The sequence below is a fragment of the Cricetulus griseus genome, chromosome 2 (assembly GCF_003668045.3).
Source record: "Cricetulus griseus strain 17A/GY chromosome 2, alternate assembly CriGri-PICRH-1.0, whole genome shotgun sequence".
Classification (NCBI taxonomy): domain Eukaryota; kingdom Metazoa; phylum Chordata; class Mammalia; order Rodentia; family Cricetidae; genus Cricetulus; species Cricetulus griseus.
The window spans coordinates 237037296-237060307 of record NC_048595.1 but is presented as its reverse complement, the minus strand read 5'-3'; the positions used below and the strand labels follow the sequence as shown (position 1 = coordinate 237060307).

At 37.1% G+C, this 23012-nt stretch overlaps 1 protein-coding gene across 3 annotated transcripts in view; it reads left to right on the top strand.

Moving 5' to 3' along the window:
* Ascc3 (activating signal cointegrator 1 complex subunit 3) overlaps positions 1 to 21108 on the top strand; it is a 321774-nt gene extending 300666 nt beyond the window's left edge. For all 3 annotated transcript variants that reach the window (XM_027402943.2, XM_027402942.2, XM_027402944.2), the window contains 5 exons: positions 9121 to 9272; positions 10871 to 11018; positions 14532 to 14741; positions 19875 to 20050; positions 20365 to 21108. In XM_027402943.2, the coding sequence (XP_027258744.1) occupies positions 9121 to 9272; positions 10871 to 11018; positions 14532 to 14741; positions 19875 to 20050; positions 20365 to 20509 (831 nt within the window). In that variant the 3' untranslated portion in view covers positions 20510 to 21108. The remainder of the gene's footprint in view (positions 1 to 9120; positions 9273 to 10870; positions 11019 to 14531; positions 14742 to 19874; positions 20051 to 20364) is intronic.
* The last annotated feature ends 1904 nt before the right edge of the window (positions 21109 to 23012 follow it).

Here is a 23012-nt window from a genome sequence, read left to right as displayed (position 1 = left end):
ACACCTTTATTTACTCCTGTGAATTTACAAGCAATCTCCCTTCAGGGACTATAATATAATTTGGAAGCCTGTTTTCTCCTGGGTAACTGAGCCTGTACGCTTTTGTATGACAGCTTAGGAATGGTTTATTGACAGTGTGGTGCTGTTGTAAAGGATCCTTCTATCCCCAGTTCCTCTCCTCACACCCACATAACAACTCTTTTCCCGGTTGGGGCTTTAGGAAATGAGTAATGCTTAACCCATTTGTGTGATCAATTCACTTAAGCAGCTACTGTGAAATGTTAATCACAACTTTAATTTGTACTGCATTAGCATTTTGATTAACTTGTAGGCTTGCTAGGACACTTGAAGCACTTTTACTCATAGTTACAGCTCGGAAATGACTTTTTGATTAATTAAGTTTGTTAGACAGCAGCTGAGCTTCCTGAATGCTAACCTTCTGGGGGGTCAAAGTTTAGGAGAAAGTTACTATGAACAACTGTTGCTACTGAAAAGGGATCTTATAAATGTACTTTCAGTATTTTAATTATTGACAAGATATTGTATCTTTACTTCACAGGACCTGAACCTTTAAATGAGATTATGATCTTTTTATAGTCAGTAGATGCAGTTAAAAGAGAAGGTAGGGTAGAGGAAGGGTTTCTCACAGAGGGAAAGAATCAAGGAAAGGAGGTCTCCAGCATTAGAAGCACACTGCTGGAACCCAGATTTTTTCAAGTTTAGATTTAGGGGAAAATATTTAATAATAGACTTTTACTATTCTGTTTCATTGGTTCTCTTGCCATGTAGTGAAATGGGCATAATTGTATTAGTATTCACTGTTCATTTTTATTTTTGATTATTTAGTACAGAATGAATTTTGTTTTAAAAAAAAATTCCTGAATAGCTGATATTTAGATACAACTATGTGAATTGAAGTTAATTCACAATGTTTGCTTTTGAAACTTAAATTAACAAAATTTATTCATAGAGACAGTAATTATTTAATTACATCATTTTGTTTAAATTTAATGTTCATTTTCTGTGTGTACAAAAGAAGAGATGTGAGCCAACTGAAATCCTCTTTGAAATAAAACAGCATTATATGTAAGTCAGCAGAAGTGGTGGAGTTCCATGCAGTGAGCATAGGTCTGAAATGGGAAAAAAGATGAATCCTTACCTCCATCACTCCCATGTGATGGACCTGCAAGCCTCTCTTTCCCTAACTGCCTCCCTCACAGTTGCTATTGGTAAGGATTAAATAGGTTATTTGTGAAATTGTTTTATAATCCGTATGCTACTGTACAAATATTTCCATCATAGTGTTTACACACAGTATGACTTTATGTAATTTACTGTTTGTTTGGTTGCCTCCACAATAATTGCAGATTTCTACTAATTGACAAATTTAAAGGAGAAGAAAATATTAATAAATTTAGATGAACCAGTCCGTGGTGCCACAATAAAACTTTTTTTCCATGTTCCTTTCCATTATTTTTACAATGGTAATTAGACCATTTTTAAATTAGAAACAAGCTTCTTTTACATGTCAATCCCAGTTCCCTCTCCCTCCCTTCTTCTCCTGCCCCCCTCCCCCATCCTAACTCCTATCTGCTCCCTAAGAGGGTGAGACCTTCCATGGAGCATCTTCACAGTCTATCATATCATTTAGAGCAGGGCCTAGACTTTCTCCCATGTGTCTAGGCTCAGGGAGTATCCCTCTATGTGGAATGGGCTCCCAAAGTCCATTCATGTACTAGGGATAAATACTAATCCACTACCAGAGGCCCCATAGATTGCCCCAGACCTCCAAACTGACATCCTCTTTCAGGGGATCTGGAACAGTCCTGTGCTGGTTTCCCAGGTATCAATTTGGGGTCCATGAGCTCCCCCTTGTTCAGGTCAGCTGTTTCTGTCCACAGTAAAACTTACTAGATTTAACTGTCAGATCAAATTTGAAAAGTCCAGGGATTTCTGTGATGGATATATAGTAAATGTTGAGAATGTGAGGTCTGCCCACACCCTAAAACATGCCTTCAAACTAAAGAAACTTTCTTCTGGAAAATGTTCATTATGCTTTCCTTTACCTTTGCATGCCATGAATTGTTTCAGAAGTCCTTGAGGGTGAAATGCCTCTGGGGTATACATTCTGTCTTTTCTGGGTTTGCCTCTGTATCTTCTTCTTTCTGGTTTTGCTCCCTCATTCAGACAGGCTAATTCATTCTCGAGTCCTCTGAGATTCCTGATGAGCAGTTCTTCACTTGTCCTCCAGAGATAAAAGCTAGTCAGTCTCCTATTGTCTCTCCAACCATTTCTTTCTAGGGAACCAGCTTTTGTTAGAAATCTACTAGATTCCTTTTTTTTGTTTCCTAAACTCTTTTCCCTCCTCAAACAACTCCAATAGAGTTAGTTTGCCATCTTCAGCTCCATCATAGTGGCTTCGATAGATAGCTTTTTAAAATCATAATCACGATTTCGGGTACAAGACTGATCCAGACCCCAGAACATAGATGTCAATAAGGAGGCCTCTGCACTCCAGGGAGCCTCTGGTAGTGGATTAGTATTTTTCCCTGGTGCAAGAAGGGACTTTGAGAGCCCATCCCATATGAAGGGTTACACTCTGGCCCTGGACACATGGGGAAGGTTTGGGGGTGAGGGGAGGGAGAGGGAGAAGGGACTTGAAATAAGCTTGTTCCCTAACTAGAACTAATAAAATAAAATAAAATTTAAAAAAAAAAATCATAATCACTTGCAATCCACACTCCTGCACTTTGCTCTATGTCAAACTGCACCTGCATGGTGACAACTTGATTGCCCCTTCTCTCACAGTATCTTTATACATCAACTTGACTGAGCATTTCTGGTACTATAATCAGGAATCTTTTCTCCCCTTCTTATTCTCTTAATTTACTCCCTGTCCTGTATGACACTTCAACACTAGTGTCAGAATGTGCTGAAATCTCATACTGCAATGGGTAGTTATGAACAGGAACTATGATTCTCTACCTTAAGGTTGTAATTACTTGCTATTCATGGACATAATCTCCAAACATTGTTGAATCCACTACAGAGTCTTGCTGTTGATGACAGGACTGCTCCAGGATTTTTTTTCCACCTTTGGTTCTGGGTACAGTTTTTCCTCTTAAGTATTTTTGTGGTCCCCTAATGAAGAGAATGTTACCTTCATCTACAGAGTTTTCCTTTGCTTTCCTTTCATGGGTTCTGTGAGATCTTCAGTGATTAGCAGAACTCCTTCTTTTCTGAACACTCATACCCTGACCCCAGATGGTCTCTTCTCTGTACTGCTTTTTTTGTTTACTAGAAATGACCTTAGAAATGATAGAGTCCACCTGAAAAGATAGAAAGCAAATACTTCCCAAAAAAATGCATAGTGTATGTATATTCATATGCCATTGATGAAATAATAAAGCTTATGCAGAAGGTAGATCTCTTTTTTAAAAGTGACAGATCAGACTCAATTATTTAGATGTGTAAATGAACCTTGATAATTAACTAGTTTGACCAGGGTCTTACACTTAGAGGTATAGTTCTAAACCATTAGTCTGTGTCTGTGAATTGCTCTGAAGTCTGTAGCCATCATCCTTCCTCCCTCACTGCTTCCACATCTGCATATTCTGCCAGCTATGGATCTAAATATTGGGAGAATTCCAGTACTTTGAATTCTTAAACATCATAACAATAAATTGATAAGCATCATAAAAGTACACTTTTTTCTCCCCTAACAGAGATTTCCTTTTATTTATTTATTTAATTTTTTTGTGCCCATTTCTACACAGAGTGGGAGGAGTAGAGGAGAGGAGCATGCATGGCCATGGGCTGGGCATCAGGAGAGGTTTGTGATTACAAGGCAGTCAAAGGATAAGGCAAAGGGCCAGTCCTGCTGTGCAGAACAAACTGAGGGTCCAGTTCTCAGGTAGAGGGAGAAGCCCATGCTACTGTCTGGATGGTCATAATTGACAGGGTTAAGGATGGGAGATTGAGGGTCCTGTCAACATATGACTGAGCCTGGGAAGGCCTCTTTGCCTTACTGTCTTACACCAATCTTTCCCAGGTTTCATCAGATTTATCACAGAGCTCTGATAGCCAACCACAGAAGATTGCTGTGGCACACTAAGGAGACAAACTAGGATGATTCTGAGTACAGAAAAACATGGTGAAGGCTGACACTTAAGACTTTCTCTTACTGAATTGGAATCAATTTCCATTGATTATCATCTCCAGCTATAGTGGAATGAAAATGTGATTTCTAGCACTATATTCATTTTTATCACATTAGATAACAAAAACCTATCGTAATAGAAACAGTAAAGGTATCTGTTATTTACTGAAGCAAGGTGGCCTGGAAGGGAGATGGTAAGTTTGATTTTGGATACATTTATGGAGATGGAGCTGTGAAGCCATAATGGGGGATGGCCTTCTGTATATGTTTCTTTACGGGTTGGTGAATAAAACACTGTTTGACCAATAGCCAGGGAGGGATCATAGGCAGAGCGGAAGAGACCAGGAGATGACTGGGAAAAGGGAGGTGGGGGGGGGGGCTCAGAGATATGCCATGTAGCCACCAAAGGAGTAACAGGTAAGGCATTCTCCTGTAAGCCAAGACCACGTGAAAAATACATAGATTAATGGTTACGGGTTAATAATTAAGAGAGAGAGAGAGAGCCAGTAAGAAGCCCTAGCCATTGGCCAAAAGTTTTATAATTAATATAGCATCTAGGTGTTTATTTGGGCAAAGCAGCTGTAGGACCAGGTAGGATAGAAACTCTGCCTACAAAGCCAGGTGGGCTATTAAAGTGAAGACAAGTTCCACAGGGAGTATAGGCTAGAGCTGGACTCAGAAATCCAGGAAACAAAGTGGAACCAGAAAGTTACAGTGAGCAGCACTACTAACAAAGGAATCAATAACAAAGCAGGGGCAGGAGAGGATGACAAAGAAGGCCATATGACACCCTCCATGATACTTAAATAATGTGTGATCAGAATAGACTTTTAGTAAATGCTTGCTATTTGTCAAATAGTATATTAGCAATTTTTTATGTAACATTAAATTTAAGCACATTTTATAGATGAAGATCATGGCTCAGAAAGAGAAAGACTATAGAGTTATAGAATATGAGTTTTAGAATAGAGCTTGGCTCTAATGGTATATTTAGTGTAGTAAATAGTATATGTAGATGTTTTATAATAGTAAATATAATTAGTAGAGTAAACAACCAATGAAATTGAGAATAAAGTGGAGGGTGGGTAGAATTTGAGTGGGGCTGTACTTTAGAGTAACTGATTTTGTGAGGAATGTGCATGTTAGATCAAATGGGACTTCAAGGATGCTTCTCAATTAAAGCAAATAAAATCTTGCTTCAGTATATGTCAGGGAATGGTTCCAGGACCCTGAAAGATGCCAAAATCTGTGGATATTCAAGTCTCTTATTTAGTATTTGGTAGTGTTTATATGTAACATATACATATACTCCTCTATACCTTAAGTCAACTGCAGACTATTTATGATTCCTAATACACTGTATTGCTTAAGTAATGGCAAAAGAAAAAGAGAAGAAAAAAAAGGCTATGTTCAGCAAAGGACTGAATTAGTTCTTTGCATTGTCCCTTGACTTTCTTGTAATTCCAAACCTCTCCTGATGACCAACCTATGCATCTGCTCCTGGCCATGCGTGGTCCTTTCCTCTACTCCTCCAACCCTGTGTAGAAATGGACATCAAAAAGATAATGGAAATCTTTGCTAAGAGTGTGGGTGGGGGGAGTATTGTTTTAAAAGATATAAATAGGTCTCTGTTCACTACTGTCTTTTGTGCGGCAGACAGCTAGCTTCTGGGAGGTTCCTGTGATATATTTTCTCTTTGCATCCATATAACCTCTTCTGGATTCAGTAGTGTAAAGTGACTTTCTCAAATTTAGATGTGATAAATGGAATAAAATTAGGATCTAAATCTATGTCTGACAGCAAAGTTTCTATGTTTTTCTTTTATACTGCCTTTAGTTGATCTCAATGATTTAGTCATAATGTCATAATCATTATACTTGAATTTTTACTTATACTTTATTTAAACAAATATATCTTTGCATTTTATTGCTGTGAATAGACACTGTGACCATGGCAACTCTCTTTTTTGTTATTTTTTTATTTTTAATACAATCTTATTTTATATATCAATCACAGTTCCCTCTCCCTCCCATCCTCCTATTCCCTCTACTGTCTCCCCATGCCAGCCCCCATCCACTCCTCAGAGAAAGTGAGGACTCTCAGACCATGGCAACTCTTATAATGGAAAACCTTTAAATGGGGTTGGCTTACAGTTCAGAGGTTTAGTCCATTATCAGCATGGCAGGAAGCATAGAAGCACAAAGGCAGACATGGTGCTGGAGCACAGCTGAGATATCTACATCTGGATCAGCTGGCAGCAGGAAGAGAGAGTGACACTGGGTCTGGCTTAAGCTTCTCAAACCTCAACCCCACCCCACCCCACCCCACCCACCCACCCCATCCCACCCACCTCCGGACTGGAGAGATAGCTCAGCAGCTAAGAGCACGGGTCTGCTCTACCAGAGGTCCTGAATTCAATTCCCAGCAACAACATGGTGGCTCACAACCATCTATAATGAGATCTGGTGCCCTCTTCTGGCATGTATGTGCAGGCATACATGCACATAATGTTGTATACATAATAAATAAATAAATCTTTTTAGTTTTAAAAAAAAAAGCCTCAAAGCCCACTCACAGTATCACATTTCTTCCAACAAGGCCACACCTCCAATAATGCCACTCCCTATGAGTCTTCCAGGGCAGGCCATATTCATTCAGCTCAACACAAAATATTTAATGAATACACTGTGCTAGAGCTATAAATACAAAGAATGATTATAAATTCTTGTGACAAGGAATCTGTAGTTTACTGGATAACATGTAGACAGAGATTCACAATAAGATAATGATCAGCTACCTTGAGAGTGGAGGCAGGGGAGACAAGCTGGCCTGTATCTATCTGTCCGGAAGAATCAGGAAGGCTTGAAAAGATGAATGGTAAATATTCAAGTGTATAAGAGTGATATTCATTTTTAAAAAATTAACAGCTTGTATAAATCTGAAAAATGCCTGTCATTTTGTACTACTGCACTGAGTATATTGTGCAAGGAGATAAGAGAGAAAGAGACAGTAATTAAAGGGTTTGACTGCTGTGTTGCAAGACGTGTCTGTTTTTGTTCACTACACAGTGTAATGTCATTGAAAATATTTAAGTAGAGGAATAGACTGATTAGTTTTATCTCTTTAGAAATTCACTCTAGTAAGAAAACAAAGTGTTGATTAAAGAAAAATAGAGTTAGAATGGGAATAGATGGAGATTTCTGAGACAGGGAAGACAGGTGCTAAGCAGTAGAGCAGAAAGGACCATGACACTAGGTAATGGTTGACAGACAGATGTAGCAGGATTCAGTTCTGCACATGTATGTGTACATTTGCAATGCCTTTAGCACTAGGTAATGGTTGGCAGGCAGATGTAGCGGGATTTAGTTCTGCACAAGTATATGTACAGTTGCCATACCTTTATCATCCCTTTCTTTTCTATAAATTAAAGATGAGTTTCAGTTCATGATAAGACTTTCACTTGACATAAACACTTTGCATGATTTTCTTTTTGTATTTTTTACATCTGGATCATACAATGAAAACTTGTGGAGAACGCTCATAAATTTTATGAAATCTTTCAACTTCATAATGAAAACTTCAAAGTTAAGACCATATGGTTAGTTCATCCAACTGTAGATATAAGCTTTTGGTCTGGAATTTATTTTCAGTCAAGCTACAGTAGAAAATCAAAAGTAAAATTGTTGTTAGTCCTCATTACAAGTTCTAAATGCAGCATCATATTGCATTAGTACAGTTATTCATTTCTCTTTTCTGTTCTCTTAGCTTGTCTCAAGTGTGATTTGTATACTACATTATTTTCTACATAGCATTCATTATAACTTGGATGCCTCAAACATATTAAATTCTGCTTTTGCAAAAAAAAAAGAACAAATGTACACACAGAATGTTTTACAGAGTTCAAGTGTGCATGAAACATTCACATATGCACATACTTATGTATCCACACATGTAAACATAGCTATAGCCAGGCTTTTGGTGTATAGCTAGCAGCCCAAGAGATGCTAATGACCAGTTTGATCATTCTGTCACACTCATCATTGTATCCAAGAACCTTGGTCCGTTTGCCTGTATTGTGCACAAAAAGAGCATAGATTTTATTTGACAACCTTTTATAAATTAGAGAATACAGAGTTGGAAATTTAAAGCTTAGGAGCATATGTTCACACTGATACCACAGAATGCTAGTATGGTACATTACTAACATAGCTTTAATAATTTCTAAAAACAGATTTTGAACAACATTTTATAGTATCTTATTGTCAGTGAAACATTTACTGTTGACGTATCATTGTAATAGATTGCTAGGTACAAATAAAACAAGCTAGTACAGTCCCAAAACTGTATAATTGCCCAATATCATATTAACTTACATGTCTTTCAGTCAGCATTCTGCAGAATCTAGTTTAATTGAAATCACTTTGCCTATGTAAACTTCTCCTCTGTTTAAATAAGATTTCACTGTTTAGTTTTGCCTTAAGCAAATGAAGGCTTTTGTTTGTCCATAAAACATTAGATTAGATGTATAGTGTAATAGATAGCTTCCATCGCTACACATGGACCGCAGGCGTTGCCTCTGTGGTGTGCTCTATTGTCATTAAGAGTCTACCTATAATTCTTGGCCTGCTCTTCAGGAAAATATTTTTTAATTAAAAAAATTTCCCTACAGTTACTGATTTTACATTTGAAATACAGTAAATTTTACATTTTAAATTCCCTTGATTCTGTAAGTTGTATTAACTATTTGTTCAAAAAGTATACCTTTTTCTTATTATTGGAGACAGTGATGTCTAACCTTTTTTTTACTGTCCTCAAAAGCTTCTCTTCGACCCTTCTGTGAGGAATTGTTAGTTTCTGTTCTTATACACAGTAACTTTAAGATACAATATTTGGCTTTACTACTTGTGGTTGTGGTTGTTGTTGTTCTTATTGTTAAAGCTAACATGATTTTCCTTACCCAGGCCATGCTGGATGTGGCTGCCAGCCAGGGCTGGCTGGTAACTGCCATAAACATCACCCACCTGGTTCAGATGGTGATCCAAGGCCGGTGGCTAAAGGACTCATCCCTTCTTACAATACCAAACATAGAACAGCACCATCTTCACCTTTTCAGGTAATTGTTGTTTTCAGGTAATTGTTGATGTAATTATTTTAATTTAAAAACATTTTGTTTAAAAAAATGGGCTCAGGCTGCTGAGATCCAACCCAGTGGTTTAACATGGCATGCTTGAGCCCTATCACTGTGTTCCACCCCAGCTACAAAGGCAGTTTTCTTTCCTAACCTCATGCACTCCTACAATTCATGTGGTGCCTAGAACACTGAATCTTTCAGGTTGAAATTAACTTTTTTCATAAGGAGAAAAGTGTGGGCTGAAATATAATATCCTCCCTTGGAATGGGGTTACCAGCTCCAAGAAGAACAGCAAGTTTAACCTCTTCCTATCCAAACCCTTTCACATTTGCAGCATTGGTTGGTTGTATGTCAGTTTTAATTGAATTTATTCCCTTACAATATCAGCCTCCATTTAAGAAGACATTGATAATGTACTTTGTGAACAAACATAAAATAAATTGCCATTTTCTTCTCTAATACAAGAGAGTAAAGAAATCTGAAATGTTTTCAAATGGAAATTGTGTACATCTACAAAATGTTTAGAAATGTTGTTTTATATACCATAAGAGTTTGTGTTGGCATCAAATTATTTGCCCTTAGGCCTCATATAATGATTATAAATATTTTAGCCAGGGGGGAAAAAAAGCGGTTCATAATACTTGGAGGTTGGCAGTGTTTAAATGAAATATGTCTTTAACACCAATGTTTCATAGTTGAGAAACACTTTTCAACCAAAATGTTGTTTTACAGTTGTGAAATCAAACAAAACGGTCTGCTTGAAGCTTACCATCGTGTTCCTTTTATAATTTATCTGCTGGAAAAGGGATTGCAATCGTTAAATATGCCTGTAGATACAAATAATAACAGAAACCTCAGACATGGTTGGTGATAGCTCAGTTGATAGAGTGCTTGCCTGGCAATCAGGAAGGGCTAGGTTCAGTTGCCAGCACTATGTAAACTGTTAGTATATAGCACTCAGGAATTGAAGGCAAGAAGATCAGGAGTTCAAGGCCAAGGCAACATGAGCCCCTAGAACTCATAGTAACAAAACAAAACAAACAAGCAACACCTCAGTCATATATGGAGTCCTTTCAGGAGAGTCTCTTACTTAAATCAAATATGTTGGGCTCCATGGCACTCCAGGATGTTTGAGTCTATCATGGGATATCCCTGAACAATAATACAAATATGCTTAGAGCAAGCCATACCAGTAGCCAGTGTTAAGAGGCAGCCAGCACTTATGTCTGTAAAGAAGGCATACTAAGGGACCCAGAGGTCTATTATGTGAACTAAGAATTAGCTGGGCCCTAGGAAATCCCTTACAGTTTTCTGGAACCCCTTAAGAGTGTAAATATGATTTCAGTTGTATTTTTTTTCCTAGCATAAGATCTGATGGCCTGTGTTCCTATAGACACCCACTGTCTGTGAAACCTAAGTATTTCATGTATAAATTACAGTTTATACACTTCATATAGTGGTAGAGATGGCTTAGTTAGCATAGTGGCTACAAAATGTACATCTGTTTAAAGAAACTGTTAAAACCACTATCATCATTTGGCTGTGAAGGAATTATTGTATTGGTATGTATTATTTCATAGGAAATGGAAACCACCCATAAAGGGCCCACATGGTAGGTGGCGAACATCCATCGAGTGCCTTCCTGAGCTGATCCATGCCTGTGAAGGGAAAGACCATGTATTCAGCTCCATGGTGGAGAATGAGTTACAGTCAGCAAAAGCAAAGCAGGTATATCCATCTCTCCTCCAGATCAAGTTTCCTAACTTAGAACACAGCTTCTTCAGCTATGGGTCGACAACCCATATGATAATGGAATCATGAAAAATTGGTAACAATGAAGGGTTTCTGAATGCATAATGACCAAAACTTAATTCAGAATCAAACACATCATGCATCTGAGGTGTTTTTAGCATTCATCTCACAACTTCACTGCAACCTTGGTTCTAAACACATAATATACACACTTTTCATTATGTATGCTGTTGTGCCTAACAAGGCCAATGAATGTTGCCTGGAACACCTTAGTTTAAATTTGAGACTGTAATATTTTGTAAATCGCTATCTTTTTACTCTATTTGGGAAAACCAAAAACATAAATGAATGATGGCAGAAATATTTGAGTGTCCAGACTTTAAATTGTTAATATTTTGTCCTGAAATTTTAAAGTAAGTATTCAGCATTTTCTCATAACTGATGTATTGATCTGCAACTTCAAGTATTGAGGAAACTTCTCCACCGTGATTCTTTTCTTTTCCAAGTGACTTACTCTAAGTAAGACTTGGTAAAAGTATAACAGGCGTAAATATCTAATTGACTGTTCAGTTTCTGTTGAACCCCAGACTGACACAAATCATTATATAAATATTCATAATAAATATCCTTCTAACTAAATTACCATTAAAATTATGAATAAAAACATCTTTAAACTCAAACAAGACTACTATGAACAACAACAGATTTCTTGAATAACATACACTGATTTTAAGCCAAGTTTTAAATATGATGAAAAACTAGAACATTGTTATAATTAGTTGAGGGAGAACTCAGAAGTAAACTTACTTAATTTATTTGCATAAATTGCCATTCTGTTATCTTTAAAACCAAATGCAAATTGGCTCTGTCTGATATGATGATGGTTATTTGGCTCAAAAGTGCTTCAATTTGCAGAGCAATCTGGTGTCGGCTCTGCAGTGAGGCGATCCCAGGTAACATACAAATCCTGAATTATTCCAGAAATTAGTATGTTTAAAGCATCAATTTAAGTGCTAATTGCAGTAGTAATGAGAAATAGCAGGACGACTGTGAGATTTGCATCCCCTACCCCATCAGTATGCCTGGAACGGCTGCTGACTGGCAGAGGATTTGGCTGCTAATTAAATAATTGTATGCATGGCAGTGATCTTGCCTGATTCAATAGATGAAGATTAATCCTCAGATAAATATGTTTGGCTGGTATTGAAATGTCTTAGCAGTTTCTTTAAAAATAGCTCATGATATGTATGTGTGTATGCATGCATGTATGCATGTATGCATGCATGTATGTATGTATGTATGTATGTATGTATGTATGTATATACACATATATATACCCAGTAAGTAAACGTGTACATATTATAGGCAGAAAATAATAACTAAATCCTTCCAAAAGATTTCATACATATAAAAGCCAGATACTCTTAAGAGCATTGTAGAGTAATTCAAAGAGTTACTAAAAACAGAAGACATTTTATTGATAACTCATTTAATAGTGTAAATAAAAAGAATATTAATAGGTTTATTTAACGTGTGTCATCTCATTAAATAAATGCCCTCCTAAAACTGGATGTCTCCTTAAGCATTTCATGCTGGCCTGTCATAAGTAGAGCGGTTTCTCTACTCATTAACAGCTGCTTCTGATAGGGGCTCAGCCATCATGTGTACTTAAACTACATTATCTAGCAGACTATTGCAGAATCTAGCTCCAGGCCTAATTTCAAATTCATAAGAAAAAGTTATGGGATTCAGGTTACAGTGACAGTTCTGATTGAGCCAACTCTTCTTTATTTCCTTCATTTTTCTTTTTCTTTTTTCTCTTTTTTTTTTTTTTTAATTCCCGAGGGTGATTTGGCACATCCAGGCTACTTCATTTCAGTTGCATATACTCAGAAGCAGTAAAATAGTAGTGTACAAGCAATTAAAGTTACCAGAAAAACTGTGGTATACATTAAGGAATCAAAAGAAACCAAAGTAAAAGTGCTCACGTACTTTTTAAACCACATTAGGAAGTATTCTCCATCAATAGTAAGCTTCCCGCATACTTGTAAATTTTACAAAAGATGACAGTTACCTTAACACCTTGAGTTTCTTGTGACATGATTTCCAGGGATCTAGACTTTCATTTTTTTCATTCTACGTTGTGGAGCACTGATTGCATGATTATTTACAAATTTCTTAAAGAGGAGGCATAAAGTGGCAAAATATTTCCACTCTTGTTTTTAACTTCCTTTTTCTCTGTCCTTGGTGTCTTTCACATCATGCACCTCAATCCCGTTCGTTTTCCCATCCCTTCGTATCCATCCTCTGCCCCTGAAACCTCCCCCCAAAAATAAAATAAAATTTAAGAGAAAAAAAAGGGAGAAAAAATCATCAATCTCATCATGGAAGCTGCAGTGGAACACAGTGAATCACGAAGTAAATCCTTTTATACATATATCTTTACTTGAAGTGTTTCTTGCAAAGAAGTCTGGTTCTAGACCTCTGGTTTCTGCTACATTATCAATGCTGAGCTCTCACTGGGACCTCTCTTGGATATCCTGTTACTGCCCTGTGTCTTGGAGAACCTGTAGCTTTGGATCTGCAGGACCAGTTCCTTCACATGCTCCAATAGATCATGAATGGGGTGGATGTTGGGGTAGGCCTCAAATGCTGCAGGGTTGGTCAGCCTCCTAGTTCTCCTGTCCTCACCACCAGGCTGAGGTCTCCAGCATTGCCCTGGCTAATTTACCCCTTACAGCGATGAGCAGAGGGTGGGGCCAGATCTCCTGCACCAACAGAGCCAACTCTATTGTGTTGTCCAGGTCTGAGGTAGGGGCCACATATTTCCACTCTTAATAGGTAGTGCTTTTATTATTACTGTGGGATAATAATGCAAATTTTTTCTAGGATACCTAGAATTATAGGGCTCCTTATGAATTATAATTGTTATAGGATTTTACTGTAGAAATTTACAGAATAAATTTAGAATGTAAACAAAAGTTATGTTATATTTCATTTAGTTGCTTAGAGAAAGATACTACATCAATTTCTTTTCAAGTTGTCCTTATAGGACCCAATAATGCTCTCCACATTAAAAGTCACTTATAATATCGGAATAGTCAGATCTCAAAAAAAAAAAAAAAACAGTTAACAGTAATTTTTTTTAACCATGTTTACTTTTTACTATAGCCAAAAATTATTCAAGTCAGGTGAGATTTGCATTAATGTCATATAATGTAATGTCCTTTTTTTCAGTTTTTTAAACTAAAGTTGAAAGCATATTATTTCTACATATACAATATAATAGAAGCTAGTGAAATATGAATGAGTAAATGGGTCATAGCACTAGCAGTATCCTAGTAGTTGCTAGGCAAGTATAAAGCATCTCTGTGTTATTTCAAGAGCTGCATCAACACAGGGTTAGTCTCAAAGTTAGAAGACTGGCTTTCTAAAAGCACACCATTTTATCCACTAATTGTTCCTTCATTATTTTTCTTTTTTATTCAGGCATGGAATTTCTTATCTCGCTTGCCAGTGATAAATGTTGGCCTAAGTGTTAAAGGCTCATGGGATGACTCAGTCGACGGACATAATGAACTCTCCATTTCAACTCTGACAGCAGACAAACGAGACGACAACAAATGGATCAAGTTGCATGCTGATCAGGAGTATGTGCTTCAAGTCAGCCTGCAGAGAGTCCATTTTGGGCTCCACAAGGTGTAACATTTGCTTTCCATCCTCAAATATTTCACACCAACTGTTCACATGCACCACCACACATATCTTCTCTATTACTAATGTGTCCGTGTCACTCATGAATCCTGCTTTCTCAACTGGCATTAGCAGCTAACGTCAGTCTTCTGAAATTAGTCAGATCTCATTGTGTGCCATTTTTCATGTCCAGAATTTCCCTCCACCTTATATTGCCTGTAGCACTACTCACAGACTTTTCCAGCTGGAGTGCCTAGTAAAGTATAGATTTCTTGAATACCTCCACACTAACCAAACAATCTCAGGGATTTGATACTTTCCTTAGTGGCCCACAGGATTTTAAGGACATTCAACTCTGAGAAGCACTGGCTTGGAGGACCTTGATGTACAGAGCCTATGTTGCACTACATACAGATGAGGTTGAAGCTTTCCTAGATATTCTGCACTTGAACAAGAAACTAAATTTTTCTGGGGCTCAATTGCCAACTCTGCCTGCTTCCTTCATTTTTATGCATTAAGAAAGTTTTGTCAATTTCATGTAGAGAAAAAATGTACAGTGGTTTTATTATATATTACTGTGCTCTTTTCTGTAGCCATTTTAAGTCCTAGAAGATCAGGTAGAATGGTCAGGTGGTTTTTAAGGGACACCATAATTGAATAAAGACTTCTTCATTTCAGCCTAGTGGGTTCAGTCCTTGCTGCTGTCAAGAGTAAGCCTTGATAAATAAGGTTTCAACTAGCAACTTTAGCCCTCTGCTTTCACATACAAAATCATAGATGGGAGGGTAGTATTAATTATAAAAATAAAATTATAGTGAAGTTACGTTAATATTCACCTTAAAAATAGATTCAATTGTGGTGGAAAACTAAACTTAATTTCTAATTTCTGTTTAAAAAAAAAACTGTTTAGAACACAATGAAGTCTAATAAAGTGCTTTTTGCTATTAGTATATTTATGTCATAAGGTCATTGTCTTATAAAACCAATAGATGATCTTTGTAGAAATCAATCCAAAATAAATTTCAAGTATTCTCATTTTTATATCTAGTCATCTATTTTGGCAAGCTATATATGTTACAAATTGCTGAGCTTTACAGTTTTGATCCCTGGTTAAGTAGGCCTGGAACTTGCTTTGTAACCCTTGCCCCTTTTGTGAAATCATTTGAGGAGTATTGTTTTTAGTTCTTAATGTCTGGTAGCATTCAGCAGTAATGCCATCTAAGCCTGGCCTTTGTCTAGTTGGCAGTCTTACCACTCTCTGCTTTCATCCCATTGCTTGATACCGTGTTTATATGCTCTTGGTTAATTTGGGTAGGTCACATGTGTCAAGATAATTATCCATTTCTTTTACATTTTTTTTTATATATCTTTGAAGAGCCTTCAAATTTCACTAGTGACTGTTGCAATATCCACTTTCATCTCTGTTCTCAGTAGTTTGGTTCTTTCCTTCTTGCTTGGTTTGTCTAAGTATTTGTCAAGTTTATCTTGTTTATGTTCTCATAGATTCTGTTTCTTTCATTCTTTACTTTGGTTTTTTTTTAACTTTCATATTCAGTTTTCCACCCTGATTGCTATTATTTCTTTCCATCTAATCTACTTTGGGGGATTGGATTGTTATTATTTTTCTTAGACCTTGGGATGCTTTATTGAGTAATTTGTTTAACATTAATCTGATTTTTGTGGAATATTACTTTATTTTGTTTTCCAAGTCAGGGTTTCTCTGTGTAGCTTTGTAGAACAGGCTGGCCTCGAATTCAGAGAAATCCACCTGCCTCTAAAGGCGTGTGCCACCACCACCTGGCTATTTCTCTATTTTTTTATTGTGGGTATTTGTGGCTAAAAGTCCTCCCCTAGAGCCACTTGGATTATATCTCACCAGTTCTCCTGTGATGTACTTTCATTACATCCATTTTTTTTTTTTTTTGATTCTTCTCCTTTCTCGTGACAGAGTCTTCTGGTTCAGTAAAGTTTGTGTATGTTCTTTAATTTCTCTTCTAGTTTTACTTTTTTTTGTAATGGCATGGAATGCAAGAAATTACTCCAATTTTTTCCTATTTGTTAGCATTTTCTTCATGTCTTAATACACAGTCTATTTTAGAGAAAGATCTACGGGCTTCTGAAGCAAGCAGCATTTACAGTATTTAATAGAAAATTTTGTACATGTCTGTTAAATCCATTTGCTCTATGGTATCCTTTGTGAATTTTATGGTTAGCTTTTGTTGGAAGGATCTGACTAACATCATCTGCTGTTACTTTGTTGAAGTTAATTTTGTGTTGGTTTTTTAAAATTTTATTTATTATGTATACAATATTCTGCTTCCATGTATATCTGCACACCAGAAGAGGGCACCAGATCTCATAACGATGGTTGTGAGCCACCATGTGGTTGCTGGGAATTGAACTCAGGACCTCTGGAAGAGCAGTCTTAACCTCTGAGCCATCTCTCCAGCCTAAATTTTGTGTGTTTTGTTTATACTTTGTCATCATTTTATTTTTGTCCTTACCTGAATTTGTCTGTCTTGTCTTCTAGCTCTGTGAGTCTGTCAATTCTTTGGTAAAGCTTTCATTGATTTCAAAAAAAAATAAAAAAGAAAGAAAATCTAAGTGTTTTACATATTTCTGTACTTTTAATATGCCTTTTATTTTGTGTAGTCTTGAGTTTCTGTCCCACTAGGTTCCACCACCCTTTAGCCCCAAATGAGCACACAGAGACAACCGACAGTGGTGGCACACACCTTTAATCCCAGCACTCGGGAGGCAGATGCAGGCAGATCTCTGTGACTTCGACACCTGGTCTACAAGAGCTAGATCCAGGACAGCCTCCAAAGCCACAGAGAAACCCTATCTTGAAAAGCCAAGAGAGAGAGAGAGAGAGAGAGAGAGAGAGAGAAGAAAAAGAAAGAAAAGAAAAAGAAAGAAGCAAAAGAAAAGAAAGCACACAGAGACATTATTAAACTGTTGGCCGATGACTCAGGCTTCTTACTGGCTAGCTCTCTGTTAATTATTAACCAATAACTATTAATCTATGTATTTCTACATGGTTTTATCTTACCAAAGAACTTCCAGCATCCTATCTTCCCAATAGCTACATGGCATCTCTTCCTGGCCACTTCTCTCTCCTTTTGCCTGGCTACTGGCCAATCAGTGTTTTATTCATTAACCAATAAGAGAAACATGTACAGAAGGACATTCCCCCATCAATTTCTGGAAGCGGGTAAGGATGTGCACATACATGCACAAATGGGTGAAATGAGTGTATGAGCACATGTGTGGAGGCATTCAGGTGGTGTTCCTCTGGAGCCATCCGTCTTATTTTCCACATTAGTTTGTTGTTTGATTTTTTTTTTAATAGTGTCTCTTGTTGTACCTGGGGGTTACTGGTTATCTCAGCTGGCTCACCAGCAAGCCTTTGGGATACTCTCATCTCCACCTCACCATCTCTGAGATTAGGGCATGAAGCACCATGCCTACTTTCATACTCTTGTGAGCCCCTTAAGTGCCTCTGTCATGTCCTCTGTTGACTTCCTTAATTCACTCAGCTGTTTGAAATTTTTTTAAAGATTTTATTTATTTATTATGTATACAACATTCTGCTTCCATATATATCTGCACGCCAGAACCATCTCATAACAGATGGTTGTGAGCCACCATGTGGTTGCTGGCAATTGAACTCAGGAACTCTGGAAGAACAGTCAGTGCTCTTAACCTCTGAGCCATCTCTCTATCCCCTTTGAAATATTTTTAATGTATTCAGTGACATCAAAGATTTTATGTCATTAAGTATTCTTCTACTCCTTCATTTGAATTATTTGTTAGGGATTTCATCTTATTTCCTTTGGAATCTGTTCTTTTGGAATTGACCTTTTTTCAAAGAAAGCACATTGCCATGATTTTTTCATGTTTATTCTTTCTTGTTAGGACTTGCCTGTCTGGGCTTAGACCATTAGTTAGGATTTACTTTGTTTGTTTGTTTGTTTGTTTGTTTGTTTGTTTGTTTGTTTTAAATTGGATTATTTCAGTTGAGGTATTTGCAGTGTTCAAATAGCCTATGTTGTAGTATGGGTGAAGTGCCATTTCTCCCACTGGAGACAGGAGTTTGATACTGTAGTTAAGCCCTCATTCAGCCCACATGCTTAAGGCAAAAAGCCCAATCTCCATCACCGGTCTTTGTACAGGTAAATACTAGCTAGATGCAGATGGAAACTACACTCAGTGGTACATCCACTGTTGATTGTGCTTTAAGATCTTCCATTTCATCCATTTGCTCACTGTATTGCCTTCTTAGCTAAATACAATCAAGAGTCTCAGCGCTGCCTCCCTTTCTTTCTCACTCCTCTCCTCTGCTCTTTACTTCTTTGCTATTGAAACAAGTATTTGTAATATTGCCTCATGAGATAGCTGCTGTCCAACTTCCCATCATTTGTTCCCTGCAGATTTGAGCAATTTGTTTTTGGGTGTCATCTGCCACCTTTAAGAAAAAAGTTTTCATTATACCACATTAAAATATGTCCTTTTGCTGAGTGGTGGTGGCACAAACCTTTAATCCCAACCCTCAGGAGGCAGAAGATTTCTGAATTCAAGGGAAACCCTGTCTTTGAAAAAACAGAAATAAACAAATAAATAAAGTAAAATGTCCTTTTTATGTGGATTTTATTCTTGGACAGAGCAAAGAATAATCTGCCTTGGTTCATTATTGTGAGGTTCATTGTCTAGTCTTAAGTAACGTGTTCATTTGTGTACTCGTTTTCCTAATCATCAGTTCTTTGTGCATATAACTTTGGAAGATTTATGTAGCATCTAAATGTAAAATTGTACCTCATATTTCTCATCTGTCAGTGGAATGTTAATGTTTATTTTAGGAATGTCATAAAAGATGTGTCATGACTCAGAGCTTTCTGTTCTAGCTGAGCCAAATGATTTGATAGTCATAGTCACAGAGTGATCCCTTTATATGCTCTGAGAGCCTAAAAGAAAGGGAGCTAAAGACATAGTAAAGAAACAAAAGCAGAAAGGAAGGAACTGTAAAATAGCGAGCTAGATGTGCTCAACTTGAGGTGAAATAGCATAGCCTTGTAACCACAGCCAGCAGGCTAGAAAATACAGGCATTGATAATGTTTTATCTTTCTTCTGGTTTTCAGGGAAAACACGAGAATTATGCAGTTACTCCTCGATTTCCAAAATTAAAAGATGAAGGATGGTTTTTGATATTAGGTGAGGTGGATAAGAGAGAGCTAATTGCTTTAAAACGAGTAGGATTTGTTCGAACTCATCATGACATCTCCCTCTCTTTCTGTACTCCTGAAACACCTGGAAGGTAAGAAGTGTCTTACATTCAAGTTCCAACATAGTGAAGCATGGTGATTCTCTGTCCTGAAAGACCTGCACTTACTGGAGTGTGTACTAATGACCTTTGTAGTAGGTACCCCTTCCACCTATATTAATTCTCATGCTTAAATACATGTTCAAACTATTAATCTCCATATTTGCTTTATAAATTAGTAAAAGATTAAAATATGTCTGCAGATTTACATTTTATCTCCAGGTTTTTCCTTCATTGTACACAGTGGTATGTTTCATAAAGGCATTGTCACTCACATTTATTATTTACTTTCTGTTTTTATATTTCAGATATATCTTCACCCTGTATCTCTTGAGTGACTGTTATCTTGGCCTAGACCAGCAGTATGATATTTATCTCAATGTCACAAAAGCGAACATTTCTGCACAGGTCAACACAAAGGTCTCTGATGACTTCACTGACTTGACAGTATAGTAACCTGACCTAAACAAGCCACTTGAAAGAAGTGACTAAGAGTCTTGGCTGTTCAATCATCTGGACAAGTGGAATTACTTGGTGTCTATCTTGGCAGAATCAACTTCTAAATCTCAAAACATCTAGAAAATTGACAGTGACTACAGTGATGATTCCAGCAACATTAGCTACAGAGGCCTATTAAAAAGTGCTGCCTTTTGTAACAGCTTCATGGGTTTTTTACGTGTAAGATAAGTAAGCATATAGTATTATTTTTAAGTTGTGTATATTGGAGATGATGGTTGTAAGTTATCCACCTTCACATCTCATAATGTACTGTTTACTACTTTTTCTAACAAAAACTACAATGAAGTGTGACAGATTAGTAGTATAAGCAATATAAAGCATAAGGTAATACAAGCTGGGTCTTATTAGCAAAATTTACACTTTGATCTGATCGCATGTACAAACAGTTTCTCAGATTTCTTTTAAAAGATAATAATATATGATATGAAATTATATTGTGGATATCAGTGATGATTTTTCAAAGAATATGTGCTTATCTTGGAAAACATGAACACTATAACTGGGGGAAATAAAATAGTGTTCTTTCCAGAAAAGCTGCTCTGTTTTTTTTCTCATCACCCTCCCATTCTATCCCCTGTTCCTCATCTATTTTTTTTCTTTCACTTCTCAAAACTACTTCCCTTGTCTCTGGTAATTTTACAAATACAAGATGGAAGTTTAGTGTAAATCATAATTTTTTTTTGTCTCTGGAGTTCGGTTTGGTTCCATTAGGCTGGCCTCAAACTCAGGACTCTTCTCCCTCCATTTCCCAAGTGCTGTATCTCCATGTGTGCACAGCCAAACCTAGCTATAATTTTCTTTCTTTGTACTCAGTTCTACAGGTAGATTCTCCCCTGTAATAAAGGAACTTTGTCAGTTCAAACAAGGTCCATCTTCAAGAAGAGTTACTCAAAATGTAGTTATTAAGTTGATGTGTACATAATACACATTTTAGTGGGATGGAACTGTCCTTGCAAATTCCTGGCCCCAAAATGAATATAAGTATTGCAAAATACTAGAATATAAATTGTAACTTCCAACTTGTATTCCTCTTCCTGTGATGAGGAAGGTAGGGAGGAAAGAAGAAGACTTTTTTAAGGTGTGGGCATGCACTATGTGCTCTTTCTAGAATATAGGTAACTAATGTGACCACATATGGGAAGATGATATATATGGAGAGCTATTGTCTCACAGTGGCTTCACATAAAGAACTTTGTGCTTTTCCTTCAGAAAAGTTTATTTCTTAATTGAAATTTATACCTTAACCACTGGTTTAATCAGATTAAATGAAAATGAAAATTACCTGTAAACAATGATCACCAATACTGACAGAGACCTTTGTGGAAACAACCTTATATATTGTTAATGTCATCTCTCTCTGACAGTAAGCAGGCCTTATAATGTAGGGAATGCATTTCATATGACATAGTAGAAATAAGAACAAATCTATCTCTATCAGAAAGGCAGCAATCAGTGGGGCATAGTGAAGTACACCTTTAATCCCAGCACCCGGGACAGAGGCAAACGGTTTATAGGGCCAAGGCCAGCCCTACAGCCAGAATGCTATAGTGAGACCCTGTCTCAAAAATAAAAGGAGAAAAAAAAAGGAAGGTAAGAATCTGACATTAGAATTATTTAGCTCCTAATCAACCAGAGAAGATTCGGTGTACTAGGATAGAAAGATTGATCCTGTTTCAATGTCTCATTGACTTTATCTGTACTCGTTACTCCCCACATTTTAAAGGAATGCGACATCAGAAAATAGTCTTACTAATACTACTTTTTTTAGATCCACAAATCATTAATTTGTTACCACAATTTATTTGGTGTACAACTTACTGGGCATTGGTGGTGGTAGTGATTTCTTTAAGGAAAACATACAATGATGAAAAAATTAAGTGATCTGCCTTACAAAGTAAGTATATAATGCATCCTGCTCACACTCACCGTAATTCTGTGCTATATACCTGGCCCCTATCACCCTCCTTCCCTACCTGGATGAGCATGGGTTTGGAGCTATTCACTAGAGCATTGGAGACTCAACAATGACTGTAACCACTGAAGTCCATGACTTCCCCAGGGAGGGGTGCAGCCCTCTGAGCCCCTCTTCCGTCCATGACTGAATGTGGACACACTCAGTCTTGTGGGGGCAATATTGTAATGGCCACATCATTCCCTGAAGATGTTTCACAGGCTCCCTCCCCCTTCATCTAGCTCTTATATTTTTCTGCCACTTCTTCCACGATGTTTCCTGTAGAGAGGTAATATGAATGTCCTAGGTCGGTGTGAGTGCTCACCAGTCACTTCTCAGTACACTAATCAACCTTAAGCCTTTGTGTTTGTTGTTTTTTTTTTGGGGGGGGGCTGCTTTGATGAATGCTAAGAGCAGCACTTGTCTATAGGTATAAGTATTTAGAAGGCAGTGTCATACAAGTCCATTTAACAAAACAATAGTAGT